Source organism: Hylobates moloch, unplaced genomic scaffold (genome assembly GCF_009828535.3).
Source record: "Hylobates moloch isolate HMO894 unplaced genomic scaffold, HMol_V3 SCAFFOLD_21, whole genome shotgun sequence".
In the NCBI taxonomy this organism is placed as follows: domain Eukaryota; kingdom Metazoa; phylum Chordata; class Mammalia; order Primates; family Hylobatidae; genus Hylobates; species Hylobates moloch.
The window spans coordinates 22,426,630-22,441,677 of NW_026652296.1; the positions used below are offsets into that span (position 1 = coordinate 22,426,630).

At 49.3% G+C, this 15,048-nt stretch overlaps 1 protein-coding gene across 1 annotated transcript in view; it reads right to left on the minus strand.

The window, feature by feature from the left end:
• Positions 1-14,498, minus strand: part of BPI (bactericidal permeability increasing protein) — a 35,481-nt gene extending 20,983 nt beyond the window's left edge. The window contains exons 1-6 of the mRNA XM_058432860.1: positions 14,357-14,498; positions 11,072-11,186; positions 9,692-9,820; positions 8,090-8,251; positions 6,788-6,851; positions 671-734 (exon numbers count right to left, since the gene is read on the minus strand). Coding sequence (XP_058288843.1) covers positions 671-734; positions 6,788-6,851; positions 8,090-8,251; positions 9,692-9,820; positions 11,072-11,186; positions 14,357-14,498 — 676 coding nt within the window. The remainder of the gene's footprint in view (positions 1-670; positions 735-6,787; positions 6,852-8,089; positions 8,252-9,691; positions 9,821-11,071; positions 11,187-14,356) is intronic.
• Positions 14,499-15,048: the final 550 nt, after the last annotated feature.

Genomic DNA, 15,048 nt, shown 5'->3' on the forward strand with positions numbered 1-15,048 from the left:
TCTCCTGCCTCAGCCTCCTAAGTAGCTGGGATTACAGGCATCTGCCATGACACTTGGCTACTTTTTGTATTTTTAGTAGGGACAGGGTTTCTCCATGTTGGCCAAGCTGGTCTTGAACTCCTGACCTCAGGTGGTCCACCTGCCTTGGCCTCCCAAAGTGCTGGGATTACAGGCTTGAGCCCGGCCAGGTTACTCCTGTGTAAAACGGGGAGAACAATGCCTCTCTCAGGGGAGTGTTGGGAGGCTGAGAGGGGACAATTTCCTGAGTGCCTGCCACAGTCCTTTGCAGCTTGCCAAGTACTTGGGGGTGAAGATTATTGTCCCCATTTTAAAGACATGGAAACTGAGATCCAAAAAGAAGTGACCCATATCAGATCTCAGGCCAGTCATGTGTCTCTGGCCTCAGAGAGCTGGGGGTATTTGGCTGTTTGGCCCTTGCAGAGCTGAGGGAATGAGGCAGTATGGGCTGTTTGTCCTCCTCACTTCTGGACCTACCACAAGGACTTGATCCAATGCTAGCTGCCGCATGAAAATAATCTACTACTCTGCTAATTCCCACCCAGGCCCGGGGCTGTCTGGGAAACTGGCGGGCCCCATCACATCCACCCTGATGTCCTCATCCCCTCCCCTTTCTGTTCCATTCTATCCTTGATCCTCATCCAGCCCTCACCTGGCAGAGTCTGGAAATAAGGTTGCAGCTTGGAGGATACAGAATTGGTCACTTTCTCGCAGACCTGGGGAGAACCAAACAAGTAATCAGTAAGGTCTTCCCATAGTGAAAAATGTCCCTTGGCAATAACGGGCCAGATAGGCCTTGCTTTCCTTGAACGTTTTCTTGAAAATTATGTAGCCAATCAAGTTTCCCTTTTCTTTTTGGCCACCACGAAGCTCAGAGTTGAACATGTAGCTTAGAAATAATAACTGTATATAACTGTATGGCCTACATAACTGCATTCTATTTCCTGCCCTGGTGTGTGGAACGTTCCTGATGGGTGTTTATGTTTTCTATTTTATAAGGTGGTTTTGTTGTTGTTTTGTTTTTTCTTTTGTTTCTGTTTGATTTTGCTGCCTCAGATCCTCTGTGGAATGAGGTAGTAAACGAATACGAAGTAGTCAATGGCGAGCCCTCCCTTATCTGGGCTTCTGGGGGCATGGGCAGGCTTTCTGCTTAAGTCTGGGTGGGCACCCTCACGTTTGGTATGTATGGCCAGAGAAGCCATTCCCTACCTGCCTGTGCCACCCCACCCCAATCCCCCTGTCCCCTAGCCCATGACTCACAATGGAACAAACACTAGCCTGGGAAGATCTGTGTTGGGTCACACACTGACTTTGACACTGAGGAAGTTGTTCCATTTATCTAGACCTCTGTTTCTTCATCTGTAAAATGGAACGTGGCAAATTACATTTTCCATTCCATTTGCTCTTATGTAATGTGGCCTTGCCACACCCCCACCAAGAGATGGAGTCTGTGAACTTGCCACTAGAATCTCGGCTTGGTGACTTGCTTCTAAGCAACAGAACACAACAATACACCTGACCTTTGTGTAACTTCAGAGGTGAGGTCATAAAAGGCTGTGCAGAACCCACTCAATGCTGTGAGAAGCCCAAGCCTTGTGGAGGGACCATGGAAGTGGCTTGGGTCAATAGTCCCAGCAGAGCTGAGCCTTCAAGTCTTCCTAGCCCAGGTACCAGAGATGGGAGAGAGGAACCCTCCAGGTAATTCTAACATGGAACTTTTGAGTCTTCTGAGGTGAGGCCCCAGACCTCATGGAGCAGAGAGCTCAGCCATCCCTGTCATGCCCATTTCCTGATACACAGAATCCATGAACGTTAACAATGGTGGTTGTTTTATGATACCAAATTTTGAGTTGTTTGTTTTCAAGCAATAGATAGCTGGAATATAGGATTTAAACCACAGCCTTCCTCTCACTAAGAGATTGGGGCTGGGGCTGGTGGTCAGACAAGCTCCTTCCCTCCCTCTCCTGATGTTGCTCTTGAATGACCTTCCCCTCAGTAATCCAGCAGTCTCTTCAGTCCTTGCCTTTCTTGACTACTGGGTAGCTCCTGGTGTGGTTGTCCATTCCCTTCTAGAAACACTCCTTCTAGAGTCCTGTGACCAAGGCCTTCTGCTTTCTTCCTATCCCCTGCAGGCTTTTCCCCAGACTTCTTTGCAAGCTCTTCCTCCTTCACTGACGATGTGGGAGCTTCTCTGGGCTTTCTTCCTGGCTCCCTGTCCCTTCCACTTAGGCCCTCTTCTTGAGCCATTTCAGGCATCCCCACGGCCCCTGTGGCAGATGCTGCAGTGCCACACCCACACTCTCTGGACTGTGCTCAGAAGTGCCAAGCAGTTAGGACCCTAAGAACAGCTTTCAATGAAAGAAGGGTAGGAGGTGGCAGAAAAATACCCCAGCCTTCTTCCTGCTTCTGGGACAATTCTGAGATGTGCTCCCCACCATTCCTCTGAGAATTGCCAGCAGGACTGAGTCCCAGTTGCCCATAGCAGCAACCCACTCAGTAAAGGCCCTTCCCTGCCTCCCGACCTCCTCACTGTGCTGCCTGGGAACCCCTCCCAATAAATGACTTGCACCCAAACCCTGACTTAGCATCTGTCTTTGGGATCCCAGGGGGAGTCACCTCCACTGCTCCCAACATGTGGCCAGTACCCAGGCCTTACTTTGCAGCCCAGGTTTCTCCGCTGAACTTCAGCCTGGGGACCCAGCTGCCTCATGGACAACTGTCCCTGGGTGTCCTACTGGTCCCCAAGTCTGGCACATCCCAAACCAAACTCCTCAGGTTCTTACTCCTCCTTAGGGTTGGCTGCACCATCTGCCTAGAGGTCACCTCTATCCTCCCCTACCCCTCCTTCTACACTGCCAATCAAGTTATTTTTCCTGGGGTATGGAGGGAAGAAAAGGGGAAGGAGGGAAGAGGGGAAGAGAAAGAAGGAAGAAAGGGAGAAAAGGAGAAAGGGAGGGAAGGAAGAAAGAAAAGAAAGGAAAGAAAGAAAAGAAAGGAAGAGCTGGGTGCAGTGGCTCACGCCTGTAATCCCAGTACTTTGAGAGGCTGAGGTGGGCAGATCACTTGAGGTCAGGAGTTCGAAACCAGACTGGCCAACATGGTGAGATCCTGTCTCTATCAAAATATACAAATATTAGCCAGGCATGGTGGCAGATGCCTGTAATCCCAGCTATTCGGGAGGCTGAGGCAGGAGAACCTCTTGAACCCAGGAGGCGGAGCTTGCAGTGAGCTGAGACTGTGCTACTGTACTCCAGCCTGGGAAACAGAGTGAGACTTCATCACCAAAAAAAAGAAAAGAAAAGAAAGGAAGAAGAGTGGGAAGAAGGAAAGGAAGGAAGGAAAGAGGGAAGAAGGAAAGGGAGGAAGGAAGGAAGGAAGGAAGGAAGGAAGGACGGAAGGAGGGAAGACAGCAGTGAGAAGGAGGGAAGACAGCAGTGAGAAGGAGGGAAGACAGCAGTGAGAAGGAGGGAAGGAGAAAATTTGGTTTCCCTGAAGAGTGTTTCTACCACGTAAGGCTCTTGAAGTCCTAAGAGGACCCGGACTGGCATTCTCCAAGGAACCTGCGCCTCTTTTCCAAATGACCCAGGAACAGAGGACAGCTCAGCTGGCAGCTGGGGCCCTGCTGGACTCCTGAGCTGCCCCTCAGGCATTGTCACCAGTGTTGCTCCCCCATCAGGGCCAACAGATGGCTCCAGATCGCAGCAAATCCTGGTGGGAGTCCAGCTCCCTCCCTGCTCTTCCCTTCATGCACACTTTGTACTGACGCAGGCTCTTCCTTCCCTCAGACACAGGCCCTCCATGCTGTATTCCCTGGGGGCAGACTCCCTGGCTCACTCCTCACCATTTCCAGCCCCTCCTGGCATCATGACATCTCATTCCTTCATTCATTCATTCAGGCCAGTACTTGCTTCTAAATTGGATCTTATGATTAAGAGCGAGGCTCATCTCTGAGGCAGGGTAGCCTGGATTTGAATTCAAGCACTATTACTTCTGCTTTCTGTATCTCAGTTTACTCACCTGTAAAATAGGGATAATCATGGAATCTCTCTTACAGGGGATTAAATGCCAGAATGTGTGGATTAAATGCTGATATCCATGGAAAGAGTTCTTAGCATAGTGTCAGATCACTGTAAACACTCAGTATATTATATGGGCCAACATCATCACCACCCTCACCATCACCACAACCATCAACTTCACTATCACCATTGAAACTGCCCAGGATGAGCTCCTGCCTTGGAGGAAGAAAATGCCTATTAAATGGGCGTATATTTACCACCATCACCGTCACCATCAACAGTCTCACCATCACCATCACCATCATGATCATCATCATCTCCACCATTACCATCACCAGTATCATCATCCCCACCATCACCATCATCAGTCTCACCATCACCACCATCATCATCATCAGTCTCACCATCACCACCATCATCATCATCATCCCCACCATTACCATCACCACCATCATCATCCTCACCATCAACATCACCATCACCATCATTATCATCATCCCCACCATCACCATCATCAATCTCACCACCACCATCATCATCATCCCCACCATCACCATCACCACCATCATCATCATCAGTCTCACCATCACCACCACCATCATCATCATCCCCACCATCACCATCACCACCATCATCATCCCATCACCATCACCATCATCAACCTCACCATCATCATCATCACCATCACCATCCTCATCATCTCCACCATCACTATCACCATCATCAACCTCATAATCACCATCAACCTCACTATCACCATCATCAACCTCATCATCACCATCATCACCATCGTCGCCATCATCATTATCATCCTCACCATCACGATCATCATCCCACCATTACCATTACCATCACCAACCTCACCATCACCATCATCACCATCACCATTATCATCCTCACCACCATCACCATCATCACCATCACCATTATCATCCTCACCATCACCATCATCATCATCATCCCCACCGTCACCATCATCATCATCATCCCCACCATTACCATTACCATCATCAGCCTCACCATCATCATCATCATCAACAGCAGCAGCAGCATTACTACTTATTAGCTTGGCTGCTATAGAGGGGCCACTTTTAGATGGTACTAAGAAATAATCGTTGTAATTGTTCCAAATGTTAAATATATCTCAACACTCCTCTCAGACTGTTACTTTATTATACAGATAGCTGAACTGTGGGTGAGCTAGCCTAGTGAGTGAGCACATTTTCTGGATTATCTCATGAATCCTTACAGTGCCTTGGTGAAGAAGGTATTAATGTCCCCCAACCCTTTTTTTTTTTTTATTTTGAGACAGAGTTTCACTCTTGTTGCCCAGGCTGGAGTGCAATGGCGTGATCTTGGCTCACCACAACCTCCACCTCCCGAGTTCAAGCAATTCTCCTGCCTCAGCCTCCCTGGTAGCTGGGATTACAGGCATGCACCACCATGCCCAGCTAATTTTGTATTTTTATTAGAGGCAGGATTTCTCCATTTGGTCAGGCTGGTCTTGAACTTCTAACCTCAGGTGATCCACCTGCCTTGGCCTCCCAAAGTGCTGGTATTACAGGCATCAGCCACCATGCCCATCCTAATTTCCCCATTTTACAGATGGTAAAATTGAGTTTCAAGAAGGTCAAGTAATTTCCTCAAGGTTACACAACTAGTTAAGCCCTGGAGCCAGAGCCAAAACTTACCCTGAGACCCTACCCTGAGACTTTGGCTGGGGATTGTCCTGCTCATTGGAACTGTCCCATCTAATCCCAACCGAGCCACTGGCTCCACTCTTGCCATATGACTCTAAAATCCATTCTATAGTCCACTGTGTTATGCATTTTGACAAACATGTATTGATTTCTTGCTTTTTAAGCTTTTGACACAGTATCTTCAGATAGATGATCTCACTTGATTGATGCCCTCCTATCTGTATGTTCAGTGTCTTTAACAAGGAAGCCAACGTCTTCCACCTAGAAGACCGCACGAGCCTCCTCAATGGTCTCCTTGCGCCTGCTCTTGGCCCCCCAGTCATTCCCACAGCGGACAGGGAAATTGTTGTAAAGCACAGATCTGGCCAGGTCATCCACTTGCCTAAAACCTTCAGTGGCTTCCATTGCCCTCTAGAGAGAGCCAAAACTCATTGCTTTTTGAGACAGGCTCAGATGATTCTTAAAAACTGATCATTTGTTAATGGAAAACCAGCCAAATGAATGGCCTTGTCCCTTAGCTGGAGTATCTGGGTTGCAGGTTTAGGCTATGGGCACGGTTCGGGGAGTGCTGGCTGATACCTGTCTCTTGTACTAGTTCCAGCCTCAGGGAATGGGCTATGACTGGGGTTTGGCCAAAGCCCAGAACTGCAGCTTCATCAATGGCATTTATTCTGAATGGGGAGCATCAAGGAAGGAACTTGGGGTGGGTGGGATGGAGGGAGGCTAGCAGGACTATGGGAAGAGAGGGAGGCAGAAAGAGAATGGCATTTTCTCAGCAGGAAGGAAGGCTGGGGAAAAGCAGAGGTGGCCCAAGCAGGCACGAGGGAAAGTTTGCTGGGAGTGTGGGAAGTGATTGTCTCTTGGTCTCTTGGTGGACTCTTCAGCAAAACATACATGACTGGCTTTTAGAGCTGGGGTTGTGGTTTCAAAGGGCTATAAGGACTACCAAGGGGTCTGGAGTGACAGCAGAGTGTCCGTAGAAGGGGGAGGTGTGTGGTTACTAAGGGCCTTTCCCCTCTGTTCGCTGATGGGGCTCCGAGCCCCTCCTACCTGGCTGTTCATCTTGTTTCGAAGCGCAGACTCAATTTTTTTGCGGAAGAGTCGGATCAGCCACCTAGAGATGGACAAGTAGGGACATAGATGAGGCTTTTTGGTTGTCCCTGGGCTGGATTCAGGAGGCTGCCTCATCTCAAAAGCTTTCTTCCCTCCTAGAAACAGGCCTTGGCACCCTCTCCCCTGAGCTCTAACTGCACACACCCCATCAGACACTTCTCCCTGATTTAGTGACATGTTCATGAGGCTATTTCCTGAATCCCTGCACGGCTGGGCCCCTGCCCCAGTGTCATTCCTCACCAGTCCCCTCCCTTGCTGCACACTAGCCACACTGGCCTGCCATGTCCTCTCTCCTGTGCGTCCTCCCACCACCGTGCCTTTGCACATGCTGTTCCCTCTGCTTAAAACACCCCGGTCCCCAACACCTCCCTAACTAATGCCTACTTATCCTTTCATCTCACTTCAAATGTCATTTCACCAAGGAAGAATTGGCCTGCCCCCAGATGGGGTCAGAGCCTCCGGTTCTCTGCGTTCATAGAAGTTGGTACCTCTTTTTCTTAATTCTTATCTCCTTTTGTAATTCTGTGTGGGCCATTCATTCATGCAATGCTTTGGTTAATGATTATCTTCCCCACTGGGCTGAAAACTTTAAGAGAACAGGACCGTGTGGCTGAGTCTGGGGTGAAATAGACCTGGACTTGAACACTCATTAGCTGTGGCAACTTAAGTTATTGCCTATCTCTCCATGCCTTGGTTTTCTTCCCAGAAAATGGGGTAATAATAGACCGACCTCACAGAGTCATGGTGTGGCTTGAATGAGATAATGAGTGTGATCAAATCAGTGCTGGGCACAGTCAGCCTCTGACCAATATTAGCTCTTACTAAGTTTTCATTGGTCACTCCTGTTTTCTGACCATGTTGCACAAGCCTGGTGCAGAGCTGATTCTCACTAGATATTTGTTGAATGGATGGATAGATGAATGCCTACAGATTTGTGATGAGGATATCATTTAGTGCATATGTAAAGTGCTTAGTATGAGCCTGAGTATGAGTATGAGCTTAGTATGAGTAAGTGCTCAGTAAAGTCTGCTGGATGAATATGGAATGAACAAATGACGCCTTGAGAAAGAGAGAGTGTCTGCTTCATCTGTGGGCCCCTGGCTCCCGTACCATGCCTGAGACCTCTGAGCAAGGCCTGGCATGCAGGTGGCACTCTGGATGTGTTTTCAGAATACAGGGATGATTGGGAGAGTTCTTCTTTAGGTCCCTCCTCCCAGCCACAGTCCCGAGAGTCCATACCCCACTCTGCTGTTTGAGATGTGCACGTGGACACTGTTGATGTGGCTGCTGCAGCTGGAGCAGGTGACGGTGGGCTTGCCTGACGTGAGGTTACTGCCCAGCTTCAGATCAGCCGAAATGGACATGCCTTCTATGTTCAGGTCAAAATTGCCGCTCGTTTTTCTGAAGAAAAACAAAGAGGAACGTGGGACAAATGCTTTCTTCCCACTGCCATTCAAACTTTACCCCAGGGCTGGAAGGCAGGTTTTGTTATTATCCCCACTCTAGGTGAGGAGGTACAGTTCAGAGAGAAGAGGCAGCTTGCTCAAGATCACACAGCAGCCGAGTGGGAGAGTCAGGAATCCAATCTGAACTTGGAACTCATGTTTGCCTGGGAGAAACCTGCTCTTAACCACTGCTTCAGCCGCCGCCCTAGCTGTGTGGCCTTGGGCATGTTTCTTACCTCTCTGAGCTTCCATTTCCTCCCTCAGACCCTGGATCAGCAGTCGGACACCAGAGTGTGTGTCTCAGCTTTGCTACTAAAAAGCTGGGTGTTTGGGGCCAATGGCTTTCATTCATTAATGCCCCCATTAATTCAGTAATGAGGTTAATAACTCCTCCTTCAGGGATGAAATGGGTTTTGGGTAAGACAGTGGACATTCTTTTGTTTTTGTGTGTGATCAATAAGGGAGAAGACAGACGCAAAACAGCCCAGAGAGAGAGTTAAGTGATTCTTACTGTGGGGAGGAGACACATCCAGCAGTTCTTGCAAGGGTGGGGAGACTCACGCCCCTTTCATCCACCAGGGCGGTTTCTCCTCCATTTTCCTCCCTAGATTCCCCAGAAAGGAGACCTTCCTAAAGCGACGGTCAGTCTGAACCACTATTGCTAATGGGCAGGGTAGCTGTGGGGAGAGCCCAGGACTTAGATTTGGAGTTGTAGTTTGGGTTATTTACCTCTATTTTTCACCCTCCCCTGCATTCATACCCTCACCATTGCCTATCATGGCAGGGTTGAGGAGGGTGCCTTTGCTTGCCCTTGACTTTGGGCTTGGCCACATGAAATGATTTGGCCAGTGGTATATAAGTTCTGAGGCTGGGCCTTAAGAGGACCTGCGTGTTCCTGCTTTCCCTTTTTGCACCTCTGCTATCACCAAGAATATGCTCTGCATAACCCACTGGTCCAAGGAGCAGGAGACACAGGTGGAGCCAAGCCTCCTCTGCTAAGCCCAACCCAGATCAGCTGAGCCCCAGCCGACACACAGATACATAAGTGATGACAGCTGATTGTTTTGTTTTAAGCCACAGAGTTTGGGATGGTTTGTTACACAGCAATAGCTAACTGATAAACAGAATAAATTAAAGGTTCCACTTAGCTTTCCACCCTAAGCCACATGCACCAACTCAGCCTTGCCAGTATCCTGCACTGAGATGTGGATAAATGCTCAGCCATTAATCAAGGGTTATGTTGAATCTTCTCATGTGAAGAATTTCCTGAAGAACACTGTGGTGATAGGTGGTGACAAGCAAGGCAAAAATTGGGCATTCCATAGACGCTGACTCTCCAATCCCGTCCAAATATTACCAAGAGCGCACCCAACAAACTGCAAGCATGGAAACGCACAAGAATCTTTTTCGTGCCTTCCATTTCCCGCTGATCTTGATACTGGCGTTGCTGATGGAGAACTTAAGGCCCACATTGGGCACCATGCTTATCTGGGAACTGGGAAGCTGGAATTCACCGATGTCCATGCTGCAAAGGAGAAATGTGAATTTCATATAATTTCATATACTCCCAGGTGCCCACATGAGGACTTCGTTAATGGTTAATGCAGACTCATCCCCCACCACCTGGTCCTTCACTCCATCCATTCCAGGAGGAGCCCAAAGCTAAGAAAGCAGCCTTGGCAAATATGTAGGCAACTGGAGTGGCTTAGGTTTTGAAGTCAGAAAAAACTTGCATTTAAATCCTGCTCTTTAATATACTCTTGGGTTACCCTGGGCATAATTACCCTGAGCCTCAGTTTCCTCATCTGTAAAATGGGCACAATGATCTCTATTTTGCAGGGTGTGTGACAATCAATGAAGATAAAATAGAAGGCCCTTTAACTGGAAGCTCTGTACAGGAGAGCGCTGTATAGCTCTGTCTTGTTTCACTATTGCAGCCCCAGATACTGCTGTGTCAGACATACAGTGGGTGCTCAAAATATCTGTGAATGAATGGGCGTATAAAACTCTGCAGAGGACTTTTATGGGTTTTCCGCCCAGTGCACAGCCCCCTTCTTGTGATAACAGAACTACCAGATTATTTAGGGGGAGCCCCTCCCCACATCCGTTCCGTGCCACTCCAAAGAAAGTCGACCTCACGTCCATCTTCAGGGGGTGGAGCTTGCAACTTAGGCTCGGCCAAGTAGTGTAGTTCATTCCCTGGCCACAGTGATTGGCTCAGGGCTGTGTACATAATCTAAGGTGGGCCAGTCAGAGTGAGTCTTAGGGCTCTCTGTTCAGAGTACTGAGCAGGAGATCTAGCGAGACTTACTGGTGGCTGTCTTGCCTCTGGAGGGGACACACTGCCTGCGAATTAGGCCTGTCCAAGGAAGTGATGCTGAGAGGTGGCAAGAGAGAAACAGGGCCCAGTGACATGTAAGCCTGCCTCAAGCTGAACCTGAAGCCAGACTCTTCCAGAGACTTTTCGGTCACGTGAGCCAATGCATTCTGCCTTAGCCATTTTGGAAAAGATTTTCTGACCTTGAAACCTTGCACATTCTAATTGACATATGGCACAGAGTTTGGGGGTTCATGACACATTTCCTGGGAGTCGTGGTTTTTGTGGCTTCCTCCACGCTCAGCTGGGAGGTTGCCTTCCCTTGGGATGATGTAAACGCAGGCCTTGGGATATGAAACTCTGTGAGGTGAGGAGTTTGTGGCTCTGCATTCTAGCTCTTGGTGGCCCCAGAACACTACAAGTCCTGCAAATCGAGGATTGAGCTCTCACAGGCCTCACCTGTAGAAGCTATAATGCCCCTTCCCAAGATGCTTGATCTTAAAGCTTCCTGAGTAGTCAGGAATCTTGATCCTCTTCAGCTCCTTCTGCAGCGTGGCCGTCCCCTGCTGGCTGGCTGAAGGGAGAAGGCAGGGGTGACAGTCAGAGGCACGGCCCGGAGCAGGGAACAGAGGGGCAGGGCAGGCTCCGGACCCTGGGCCCCTGTTCATAGCATGGACAGTGGCACTGGAAGGGTCAAAAACGGATCAATTAAGATTTTCTAGAAAAGGCCAAATAGTAAACTGACCCTTTATAGGAAACCATATTGCCTCTGTCACAAATACTCAGTTCCGCCATTAGTGCACAAAACAGCTATAGACAATATCATGTTCTTGTATGTGCCTGTATTCCAATAACACTTTGTTAGCATTGAAATGAGAATTTCATATAATTTTCACATGTTGTGAGATAGTATTTTTCTTCTTTTGTTTTTGTTTTGAGACAGGGTCTTGCTGTGTCACCCAGGCTGGAGTGCAGAGGCATGATCACGGCTCACTGCAACCTTCACCCGCTGGACTCAGGTGATTCTCCCACCTCAACCTCCCTAGCAGCTGGGATCACAGGTGTTCGCCACCACACCAGGCTAACTTTTAAAAAAAATTTTTTTAACATTTTTGCAGAGATCTGGGGTTTCACCATGTTGCCCAGCTGGTTTCGAACTCCTGGGCTCAAGTGATCCTCTCGCCTCAGCCTCCCAAAGTGCTGGAGTTACAGGCATGAGCCACCATGCCCGGCCCTTTTGATTTTTTCCCATCATTTAAAGATATTAAGACCATTTTTGTCTTATAAGCCATGCAAAAACTGAGGGCTGTAGTTTGCTGACCCCTGGTCTAAAATATCACCCCTGAAACACCCAGTTATGCTTCCTACTAGTATTTGTTGGATACTTAGTTATTTGCTCTATGCTACACCCCCACAGATCTCCCACCTCTCTGGGTTTTGGACTGTCTCCCCAGGGCCTTTGCACCTGCTATTCTTGCTCCCTAAGAAATTCTTCCCTCACATATTCACATGGTCAGCTTCTAGTCAGCTCATTCATCATTTCCTCTGGGAACCCTCCCTGGCCCAGTAGATCAGAGCAACACTCTGTGTTATTCTCATGATGCTGTGGACGGCTCCTTTGGAGCCCCTGTTACCATTCGTAATTATGCATTTATTCACGTGACTCTGACTAATGTCTCTCCCCTATTACATGTAAGCCCCCTGAGGTCAACAGCAATCTGTTTTATTTACTAATGTGTCCCTTACATTCCCATTGTGCCTGACACTTTGAAGGCACTTAAGATTTGTTAGATGAGGCTGGGTGCGGTGGCTCACGCCTGTAATCCCAGCACTTTGGAAAGCCAAGGCAGGTGGATCACTTTAGGTCAAGAGTTCGAGAGTTCAGCCTGGCCAGCATGGTGAAACCCCGTCTCTACTAAAAATACAAAAAATTAGCTGGGTGTGATGGTGCACGCCTGTAATCCCAGCTACTTGGGAGGTTGAGGCAGGAGAATCGCTTGAACCTCGGAGGCGGAGGTTGCAGTGAGCTGAGGTGGCACCATTGCACTCCAGCCTGGGCCACAGAGCGAGACTCAGTCTCAAAAACAAAACAAAAAAAGATTTATTAGATGAATAAATAATGTCCTCATGGCAGGAATTCTACCACCAGTTATAATGTGGCTAACAGCAACAAAGAACCAATTAAAAGGCAGACACATTACCTGGAAAGGAGTAAGTAGTAAGATGAGGGAGCCCAGACTTTGGGTTTTCTCGGAGCCAGTTAGGAAATAATAATATCAATGAAATGTATCGAGCTTTACTCTGTGCCAAGCACTGTTCTAGGCTCTGTATATGTATGAATTTGTACAATCCTAGGAAGTAGGTCCTGTCACTACCCCCATTTCACAGATAAGGAAGCTGAGGCTCAGAAAGCTGAGGTGACTTGCTAGGGGCCACACAGCTGACAAGGGGCAGAATTTGAACCCAGGCCTTCTGGTCGCAGAGCCCATGCCCTAGAGAAGGCTTTCTGGGGGTTCAAAAGTAAATGACACATAACTGGTCACTGTGTGGAGGGAAAAAAAAATGTGCAGTGGCCAGGATCTGTAAGTTGACAGGGGCCAGGCCTCGAAGGGTCTCAAATGCCATGCCAAAGGGTCAGGATAGCTTCTGAAGGCAGTAGGGAGCCATGGAGAATGTGAGCCAGGGGAGGACATGAACGGATTTGCTGCATTTCAGAAAACTCACTCTGATTGGCACAAAGGGCCTGGGTAGAAGGGGAAACTGAGGAGCATGAAGACCACTGAACTTGAAGACCCTGACTGAGCCTCTGCTCCGACAGGCTTCAGGGCCAAACTCCTTCATCCTAGCTCTTCTGTCCTCTGTGGCCTTCTGTCTGCAGCTCTAGGATTCAGAGACGTCCTGCTGGGCTGGGGTGGGAATTCAGGGGTGGGATACCAGGTCCCCAGAGTCCTGTCTGTTTCCCCAGTGCACCCAAACTGGTGAGGCTCTGCCCTCCCCTTGGTCTGATTTCCCTGGTCACCCACTGCTCTGCAGGTAATCTCTCTGCCACCGGGAGGCAGCATCGAGCAACCCCGCGCTGAGGCATCAGGCAAGACCAGAGCTCAAATCCAGGCTGCCCACTTCTCGCGTGTAAATGTGGATAGCAGCAGTTTGTCTTACACAAGGCTGAAGTGAGGGTAAGTGAGATTGTGTGCGTAAAGTTCCTAGCTCAATGCCTGGCACAGGTTAGAGCGAGTCTTTCTCTCCTCTGCCTGGGCCTGGGTGAGTGGTTTGGGGGAACCCTCTTTGCGTCACCCAGCGGAGCACTGTGCACAGTATGGCCGCCAGCCCCTGCACTGGGGAGAGCACGGGGTGGGGAGGTCCTCCCACACTCTCCCTCTGACCCTGCTCAGCCTCCTCAGCATCGAGAGGCTGCGAACTGGCTTTGGAAAGAAGAGAAGGGCTTAGAAGTCCAAGGTGGAGGTTACATAGAGGGAAGGAGGGGAACCATGAGGACCCTCAGGGGTCTGCGCACTGGATTTGGAGTCTCTAGACCAGTGCTCCGATCCCAGCTCTGCCATCCCAGCCCTGCAATCTTAGGCAACTCGCTTTGCCTCAGCTTCTTCATGTATAAAATGGGGGCAAGGGGACCTGCCCTGAGGAGCTATGAGTCTGCCAGGTGCTAGATCTAAAGGGCTGCACACAGTAGATGCTCAGTAAGTGCTCCTCAGGGGTGGAGAGGAGGGAAGGGAGGCATCCAATTACCGTAGTCCAGGCCCTTCTGGGAGATCCTGACCACGACGCCGGGGTTGACGGCCGCTGTCACGGTGGTGCCTATGGCGACCAGCACCAGCAGGGACGCCCATCTCGGCGCGTTGTGAGGGCCCCTGGCCACGTCCTCTCTCATCCTCCAGAGCTGCCAAAACCTCAAGGCCTTGAGGTGGAACCAGGGAGCTATAAAAGAGTCGGCTGGGGAAATGCAAGTCAGTAGAATGTGGAAAGGAGGAAGGAACCTGGCGAGGGTGGGAAAGAGGGAGGTCAGCTGTGGTTTTCCATTGTGGTTAGGGCCCCACAGGCAGGGAGAAGTGCAGCCTGGGAGGCTCACGTGTGCATATATGCATGCATGTGTGTGCGCTGGCGTGCATATGTGTATGTGTGTGTGTAGATTGGTTCCCCTCCCTAAGCACCCCATCCCCCGCTCTGTGCCCCCACCCAAATGCCGCCACCTACAGACTCCCTTGAAGGTGAGTGAGTGGCACGGACGTAAGGATTCATATTTTGCTTTCTACTTTTGATTTCTTTTGTATTTTTGATAGTAAAACATTTAAGAAAACAGATGCTTTAGTGTTTTCTTGTCCTGAGAGGCAGTAGTGGTAATGATTAAATGCTCACATTTTAGAGTCTAGTATCTTGGCTGTGGTTTTAAATCTTAGCCCTGTCATTCTCTAGTGGTCTGA